At 38.3% G+C, this 9,773-nt stretch overlaps 1 protein-coding gene across 1 annotated transcript; it reads left to right on the top strand.

Moving 5' to 3' along the window:
- The first annotated feature begins 5,203 nt into the window (after positions 1 to 5,203).
- On the top strand, positions 5,204 to 6,518 carry LOC144976110 (D(2) dopamine receptor B-like). Its single transcript, XM_078920290.1, has one exon. The coding sequence runs from the start codon at positions 5,211 to 5,213 to the stop codon at positions 6,492 to 6,494; it is 1,284 nt and encodes a 427-aa protein (XP_078776416.1). The 5' UTR covers positions 5,204 to 5,210; the 3' UTR covers positions 6,495 to 6,518.
- The last annotated feature ends 3,255 nt before the right edge of the window (positions 6,519 to 9,773 follow it).

Here is a 9,773-nt window from a genome sequence, read left to right on the forward strand (position 1 = left end):
GTTTAGGTAAATATACGCACAGTATCCGCCAGCCTGATTCAATCTACCAACACACAGAACTGGTCGTCACCTTAGATCGATTAGGAATGCTACGCGTTTAGGTAAGATACTCACAACACCCGCCAGCCCAATTTAACATACCGACACACGAAACTGCATATCAAAAACGTTATCGTTTATAAGTCTGATTTGATGTAATTTAAGGAGACCTTATCAATAACTGGTTGTCTCAAAACAATAACAAATAACTGAGTGGCGTTATTTTCCTTCCATCTATCTATACAACAGAGAAAAAATAAGTTTGATGGAAGACTTGAAAAGTCGGGCTAAATAATTAATTCTGAAGCAGCCCTGTAGCTGGGGATCGAAAGTTGATAAAAAAGAAAGATGTATTAAATTGTCTAATTTTAAGGGTTTCCATTTAGCACAATTTTTGTAAACAAGAAAAAAACCCGAAAAATAATGATTTTGTGTTGTTTTTTTTTTCTTTATAAATTAACAAAAGAGAAATTTGACATCTAGAAAGAAAGAGAAAGAGGGGGGAAGGTGGGCATCACATTTTTGCATACACCTAAAAACAGAAAAAAATGCTTAAAAAAAAAATTAACAAAAGAGAGATGTGTCATCTAATGTAAGGGAGAGAGAGGAAGAGAAAATGGAGGGAGTGGGGGGGGGGGGAAGAGGGGACGGGTGGAGGGGAGGGAGGAGAGACAAGCATCACATTTTAGCACACACGATAAAACGTAAAACGTGATTATTTTCTATATTAATAAAAGAGACATTTGACAAAATTTACCTTTTATATATCGCAATATCCATTAAACGTGCTCAAGGCACTTTACAGCCGCAGTACAGCTCCGCCAATTGAGCTAGGGCGAGGTGACTTACTCAAGGCCACACAGAGCAGCGGCGGCTGGTGATCGAACTCGGCACCTTTCGGGTTCGAAGGAAAGACCGAACCGCGGAGCTACCTTGCTGCTCTTCTTCTACTAATCCTTTATTTCGAAGGAACCTGTAAATTGGAAAATCGAAGCTTGTTTTTGTTTTCAATGATTTTACGGCATTTGCAACACATTTAGGTCATATCAGCGCCAGTAAAAAGGAAGAAAATGGGATTGTAAAAAGTTCTAGAATTACAATTAAAGCACCCAAGAGAAAGTAAGAAAAAGGGGAACTGGGAACAAATAGGGATCAGATGTAGATTCCAAGAGCATACCATCAATATACTTAAGTTTGAGATCACCTATAAGTCTCATCTGGACACGAGCACAAAATCCAACAAAGAGGAACACACTCAAATGCCTACATTATACAATAAAAATAACAAATATAATAGTACATAACAGAGATATGATTTACAAGGGAAAAAATATCATCTCCCAAAAACAATAACTATGCATTTGACTGTTTCCCTCCCATCCAGGACTCCGGCCAGGCCCAGGACAAAACCAAGTAATCCCATTCCAAGACAAAGACAGAAAGCATGTTGGAAAAACAGATATAAGGGGATATAAGACACAGTATGTACCTCCCTGTCCACTATGGGAGGTCAGGAACCCCAACCAGGGGGATAGAAGACACAGTATGTACCTCCCTGTCCACTATGGGAGGTCAGGAACCCCAACCAGGGGGATAGAAGACACAGTATGTACCCCCCTGTCCACTATGGGAGGTCAGGAACCCCAACCAGGGGGATAGAAGACACAGTATGTACCCCCCTGTCCACTATGGGAGGTCAGGAACCCCAACCAGGGAAAATCGAAGCTACAGAGTACACATTACTATAAATTCAAATTGACACACACTGGAAACATTTTAGAATTTAGTCATAATTTTTTAGTCCATGTTTCTAATTATTATCATTTTTTTTTCTTTTTGCGAATTTAAGATTACTTTAGTTTCGACCATTCTTGTTCGAGGAGCTCATTCCATCAACGAGTGGGGAGGGGGGGAGGTGGGGGAGAGAGAGAGAGAGAGAGAGAGAGAGAGAGAGAGAGAGAGAGAGAGAAGTGTAGGCGGATTGTCTTTTCTTGATGTTTGGATTGATTATTTATTGTTGACATTATATCCTCTGGATCGATTTTTTTCTTTTTGTTGCTTGTTTCTTAAGGATGAGGGCGGGCTGGTGTTTATTTGTTTGTTTTTGTTGCTTGTTTCTTAAGGATGAGGGCGGGCTGGTGTGTGGTTGTTTGTTTTTTATTTTATTATTTTTTTTTTGTATTTTTTAATTTTTTCTATTTTCTATTTGAATTTTGTGTTTGTTTTGTGTCATTTGCGGGTTTCATCCCGGTATTGCTTGTATTTATTCTTTGAAAAAAAATACATAGTCTAATATATTTTTTTCGCGACGATGTTGCAATTTTTCTAGACCTCTTTAGACCATATCTTGTTTTGTTTTTGTTTTTTTTTTGTTTTGTTTTTTTTTTTAGTTTTTTGATTTTATCTTTACCTCTCGCATAACTTGTTCAAAATTAATTTAAGATTTAAAGCTGCTATTCAAGCCAATGATTAATGCCACATCCTCCTTTTCTCGACAGATTCCGCCGAGTTCCACACGAGTCTCTGGTGTTGACAATTGCCACATGCATCAACGAGACACATCCAATTTGTCAAGGCAGGGTTTTAACAAGCTCCTTTGGCATTTGAAACAAAATGGATTTTACAATTTCAAGACGGCAAGACAAATATTAAATAACGATTTCGATTTAGAAACTGGAATCGCATTTTCTGGGGCCCCAACTGTTAACGCGAAATAATATTATTAATATTATTATCATTATTATGCCTGGTTGGGTAGACATTCTGCATTTTCTTAACTTATTCAATTCTAGAGATTTTTGCTACTTTTCAAAATTGGAAAAATTGTATTAAAAATGAGCATGTGCATAGATAGTTTTATTCAACTACCACTAACATGTAAAAACTTTTAAAAATTAGCTTTGATACTGTGCATACAATTTGTCCCAGAAAATTATAATGAATAGTCATCGGGTAAAAGCATGGCCTACTAAAAGAGTAGTAGGGCCCTGGGTAAAAGTAATCCGGGTAACGGATATAGTCGGTGTTAGGGTTGAGTGAGTTAACAAAAGTAATAAAGATAATAATAATAATAATAATAATAATAATAATAATAATAATAATAATAATAATAATAATAATAATAATAATAATAATAATAATAATAATAATAATAATAATAATAATAATAATAATAATAATAATAATAAAGTCAAAAAGAAAAATAGAATAGATTTTAGAAAGAGTATGACGGGCGAAGGAAGACAAATTTTTAGTGAAGTAATAAATCTCTATCGCTAGATTTCGACAATGTTTATTTATATTTTGGTTGTGTGAAGTGAATGTTGCTATTTTTAGAGTTGTTATAAACGGCAAATCCAATATTGGATATCAATCTATTTTCATTATAATTTCAAGAAACGAAAATAGTCTCCCCCATGACCACAAATTCGTTCTATAGATAGTATGCGCTTGGCTAAGAAGCTCACAGCATTGCCATCCGGAAGTATAAGGGACCAACACACAAAACTGTGTGTATCCATGAACGTTTATAGTCAGGATAATACAGTTCAGTGAGCATTACTCATAAACGCGGATGGCAAAAAACGATAACAAAGACCTAAGTGACATCATCTTCGAACTATCTATAGAATTTCCCCATACATACAGACAAAGTGACAATACTCGTCTAACACCAAGAAAACATGCACATTTATTTGTGCCATTGCGATGAGTTCTACATCATGGATTGCATCCCAAAGGAAACGATGCCTTCGTGAAATGTCTCATTCATAGATCGGGAACATACTAGTATAACATCAAGAAAACAAGCAATTAAGTTGTTCCATTATTATAGATAGGAACGTTTCAAAACCCTCCTTCAGCCAACAAAAATAAAACCCCAATAAAGACTTGAATACATTACTAAATTCCAGATAGCTTTTCAAAGCTACTACAGTATCGTGCATACACAACAAATAAAAGAGAAAGAATATCAACACCGTTCCATCTGCTCTCCTGGTAATCAAACAAAGGAATTTCAAATACGCCAACTGAGCATACAAAATGCGATTAGTTCAAGATCTTGTTTTCATGTAAATCTATGCTGCCAATGAATCTTGTTGCTAGATAATTTGTTTTCAGACCGATCGATTTTGGAAATCAACAACAACAAAAAAGAAGAATTATTCAGAGCTCGAACATTTGTTTTGTTTTGTTTTGTTTTTTGTTTTTTGTTTATTTTTTGGGCTTTTTTGTTTGTTTGTTTTGTTTGTTTTTTGTTTTTTTTTTGGTCTTCTAAGCTTTTACAAACTTGTTTCCAATTTCTGATAGTTAGGTTGGCAGATATCTGTGAAAAAAGCGAAGGAAATGACTTGGATACTTAGACTAGTTTAGTTCAAACTAAGATGAATAAATCACAAACATGTCCAGTATTATCATTCACACCAAACAAAACTCTACAAAATCATAATATTAAATAAAATGAATGGCTGATAGCGTATGGTTTAAAATATCCATCTGTGTCAATTATGTCGTCACCACACATCCAAAAATACCTGACAGATGCCTGAAATTGTGTATGGTTTAAATATACACATGTGTCAAGTATGTCTTCACCACACACATAACAATCATTGACTGATGTCTGACAACGTGTTTGGTTTAAATATACACATTTGTCAATTATGACGTCACCATACATCCAACAACCCTTGACCTCATCCGCGTCTTCAGAATATTCTGTGACAACTCAAATGTCTTTTCTAGACGCACCGATTGATTCTCTTGAAACCATCACAAGAGGATCGCCTGGTGATCATCCTCATAAGAATGATTATCATGAAACATGGACAATATCGTCGCTGGCCATCTATTTGGATTATAATTATAACCTCATTTCAACGGATGTTCACATCTCTAACGACACCGCTAACGACAATGGGATTTTCTCCAAAAATTCAGCATCATCAATCGTAACACAAATAGCATCTCATGAAGATAGCAGCAACAACAACCTCACTGGTGAATACGTAAGGAAGAGTTATCTCGTCACCCTAGCAACATCTTTTGTCATTCTATTCGTGATCGTCGTGACTGTTATCTCCAATCTATTCGCTTTCGTCGTATTCGTTACTAGGGTAAATAAACGTCGGAGCAAAAATATATACCTTGCCAACCTCTCTATCATAGATATGCTCATTGGCGCAATCATAATGCCAATCAAATTGACGATTCTAATCAACCCCGCGTGGAACTTACACTTAATCTATTGCCGGACCTTTCTCACAGTCCTTCACAGTCTCATCTACGGCTCATTACTCGGCGTTGTATTGGTCAGCGTTGACCGATGGTATTCCATTTGTTATCCATTCACCTATCGAGTCAGGCCTACGGGTCGCATAGCATTTTGGGCTGTTTTCTTTAGCTGGATTTTTTCATTCGCTTTCCACATTCCATTCGTTGCTTTGTCCGATCAAATATTCCACTACAACTGGACAGAGCTGGACTACGGGCCTTGTAGAGTATCTTCAAATCAGCACTCCTTCACGGTGATTTTATTTACTATTGTGAAATTCATGTTACCGCATACGGCAATGCTGGTGTTGAAAATCAGCTTGTATAAAAAGATAACACAACGAAAGTTATCGAACGTTCGTCGATCTTTTGGTAGTTTTGACTGCGGGGCTTTAGCCCTCATTCGAACTTCTATCTCCGAGACGGCCATGAACACCTTAATAGAAGCTTCAAACTCTGCTCAAAACGGGGGTTCCTGCTACAACGGATTCCTGAGCGCGACAAGCAACACTTCAAGAAAAACATCGTCTGGCCTGACTCGCCGAAACACGATGGAGCTGATAACGCTTCGACAGGATATGATGTCACGGCGACAAGGAGGATCCAAATCAGGCACGAGCCGTAGCTGGTCTGGTTCCCCGGACCAACGGGCCAGTCTCTCCGTGCCAGTTTTGGGCAGGCGGATGTCTCTCCAGGAGATCATGATGCCTAGTAATCTTAAAGGAACGATCAAAAACGCTGGGTTCTTCTCGGGTCGTGGGAGGCGAGAAACTGTCGGGGATTTGGCTAAGCACTTGTTAGAAAAACAAGACTCTAAAGCGGTTTGGTATCTGTCCTTGCTCCTAGCTGTGTCCGTCATTTGCTGGACTCCTTTAACTGTGGTGTATATCGTGGAGTTACACAACTCATGCCCGTTGTGGCTGGAGGAATTGGTGGTTTGGATATTGCTGATAAATTCCACGGCGAATCCATTTCTCTACGGATTATTGAATAAGGAATTCCGTAAAGTCTTGCTCGGCTGGTTCCGCGTTAAAACGAGCAAAATGAAAAGACTGCAGCTCGCTCTTAGACTTCTTAGTTTTCAAGTGGCGCTGGGCGCCATCGATTTTCAGGACGGTACGAAGGAGGAAGTGGATACAAGTGGAGGCTTGAGTACCTGCCAGGAAGTCAAAGGAAGTTGAAGTCTCAGTTTATAATTATTTTATTTTAAGTGGCGCAAAAGACATGAAACGAAATTTTGTTATTCTTGTATTTTTTAAAAATTGAGTTTTTGTCAAATGATAAATCGATATTCTGGATTGGGTTACGTGGATTGACCTTGTTTTTATATTATTTATCAGAACTTGAATTTGCGCCTTTTGCCTCCTAATCATACGATTGGGACGCCTCGGCTGCCTCTTTTATCCTTTGTGTGAGATCCGTCAACCTTCCATGGTCTCCTGCCATAAATCGTAAAGTTGAAAGATCAATCTGTGTGTGTGTGTGTGTGTGTGTGTGTGTGTGTGTGTGTAATTGTCAAATCTACTTTTATAAAGAAAATGTTTCTATTAGTCCTCTAATGAGATGCTCAAAAGTATTAATACTCTCATCATCATCACCATCATCATCATCATCCTCATCATCATCATCATAATCATCATCATCATCATCATCATCATCATCACCATCATCATCATCATCATCATCATCATCATCATCATCATCATCATCATCATCATCATTGCCAATATTTAAACCAATGTTTGTATTTCGCGACTTTTTTTCTGACCCCCTGTCCACCCAACAGTGATTGGGTCGCTGGCTCTGTTAGAGCAGGCGGAAAGTACTTTGCGATAGACAAGCGTCCTAACCAAAAGGGTAGCAAGCAATTTCTGTTGTCCGTTTCACGCTACAGAAACCAGGATAACCTCCGGTCCCATGGGTCGAAAGGCTCTGAATAACTTTTTATGGTTCTAATCCTTAACTTCAGAGCCCATGAAACTGGAGTTCATCCAGGTTTCTATTTGCTTGCTACCCTTTGGAGAGGACGTGAGTCCGTTTGTCTATTGCAAAGTACAGGATGAGTTTTACCGTAGCCATTGTTAACCTATTATAGCCTGACACTAGAACCCTCTATGACTTCTAGTTTGACGTCATTTTTAAAATTTTGTGCACCGTCTAATGAGTTGTTTGTAGAGAGATCAAGGAAACAAGTGATTCCATTGGTTGAACTGTTGAATACAACTGACGATTTGTTTTCTTTTGTTGCCAAGGACTTATCTTTTGTGAAGTAATTGTTTTTGGTCATTGTTAGGATATAAGTTAACGATGGCTATGGTTGTACTGAACTCTCACTGTGGGTAGAGAGGTCAATTACTGTGTATTTTGCCCTCCAAAGTTGTTTTCCTTTTCCGTGTTGTTCTCTATCTTTCTTTGGATTGGGGGTTGCTTGTTTACTTATTTTCCCCTGGTCCCAGTTGGCATACTTAGCTGGGAGGGAGACAGTCAAATGTATTGTAACTCTTTTGAGGAATGATATTTTTTCCTGTAGTCAGACGAGCCTTCTTGAAAATTCAAAAATTCGTAAGTTTTGAGGATAAAAAATTGTAGGAGTCACTACAGATAACTTTATAGGTTAACAATCCTAAAACATTGAGCTTTTATATAGCGCAATATCCACTAAATGTGCTCAAAGCGCTTTACAAGGGTTCCCTGGCCAACAGCAACATTTAACATTTATTTAGGATTGGACATGACAACGCCTGTTAGGCAATGTTACCATTTTTTCGGACAGAAAAACGACAAGGTACTCATTTTGCATCTGAGTACGTCAGAGAAAGTGAGTAATGAGTCTTTTCCAATGACTCTCAACTGTGCACCGAGCGAGGCTCGAACCCCGGACCTTCCGATCCGAAAGCGAGTGTCATGCCACTAGATCACATATCCGTACGCTAATAATTTATCATCACAATGATTAAAGAACACTTCAAAACCCTTTAAAATTCTGTAATCTGGCGTCAACTTTCATTTTTATGTTTTAATGACTTAAAGATGCTCCTAAGGTTCTGAAATTGAAGCCAAAATGGCGTAATTCTACGAATTATTCGTAGTAATTGGCATGTCTGCCTGTAATGCATATCTCTGTTACGTATAGCAAATTCAGAAATTAAGGTGTAAGATAAAGATCTGAACAAGTGTGTATGAAACGGTGCCAGGCAAATCAAGAGGGAAAAATACAAGGAAAATAAAACACTCCAAAAAATCAGTCTACCTCGACTGGGATCGAACCTCAGACCTTCTGAATACCGGTTCTGACACGGTTGGTTCATACACACTTGTTCAGATCTCCTCTACGTACTTTTGCAATTAATATATATGATAATAAAATTCCCTTTATTGGTCCCATAGGGGAACTTTGTCTCAAGGGTCTGTTCCAAGGGACGGCTGGAATAGCCCAGGCGTCCCCGCAAATTGAGCTAGGGCGAGGTGACTTGTTCAAGGCCACACAGCGCAGCGGCGGATGACCGAACTCGGTACCTTTCGGGTCCGAAGCAAAGACCGTACCGCTGAGCCACGCTGCCCCTTGGTTGTTACTTTTGAGTATAGTATTGTACTTAACCCTTTCCTTACCAACTATAGGAAAATCGTCACATTCGTTACGATACAACCACCATTTTTCTTATTCAAATTTCCTTTGTACATCATAAAATTGAAAGAAAATGAACAGTGTGTTGTAGAGCATGTTTTGCTAAAGGAATTATGGATCGCAAGAACTTTACTGCTATTGTGTTTGAGTGATAAAAAATATATTTTTGTGTAAGTTGGGTGTCAAGTTTTCGGAGAAACTCCTGAAAATGGCTGGTAAGGAGAGAGTGAATAAACATTTTAGTGTATCCTTCATCCGGTGTCTTTTGCTTGTGTCCGGTGTAACTTGTGCGGCTATGTGGTCTAGTGGCATGATACTCGCTTTCGGATAGGAAGGTCCTGGGTTCGAGCTTCTTTCGGCGGGTGCAAAATTGATTCCTTGGAAAAGGCTCTTTCCTCAGATTCTCTCACTTTGTACTCAGGTGTAAATTGAGTACCTGGCCGTTAACAGCGTTGTCTCTGTCGAAAAAAAAATTGGTAATATCGCCGAACAGGTGTCATGTCTCGTTCTACATGTTACGTGTTGCTGTTGGTCAGGGAGCCTTTGTAAAGCGTTTTGAGCACATTTAGTGAATATTGCGGTGGATATAGTGGATATAAAAGATCAAGGTTTTTATAGGCCATGTCTAGATAGGCACATCGGTGGATTCTTTATGGATTCTTTCTTTCCGTTTCTAATAGGATTCAATAATCTGATGTCACCAGGAACCAGCAGCTTGGTTCTAAACAAAGAAAATCTGTACTTTTTATTCTTCATGCTGGCTATAACTTTTCCACATGGCATGTGATCAGAATGTATAAAAGTCAAAACATGATCAGATTTATAATGCATTTCT

The sequence above is a fragment of the Berghia stephanieae genome, chromosome 7, assembly GCF_034508935.2.
Source record: "Berghia stephanieae isolate SIO BIC M18660-M18661 chromosome 7, UCSD_Bste_1.3, whole genome shotgun sequence".
NCBI lineage: Eukaryota > Metazoa > Mollusca > Gastropoda > Nudibranchia > Aeolidiidae > Berghia > Berghia stephanieae.

What these genes read in the sequence shown, in the direction of transcription:
- LOC144976110 (XM_078920290.1), top strand. Translation starts at nt 5,211, where the DNA reads ATGCTCATTGGCGCAATCATAATGCCAATCAAATTGACGATTCTAATC.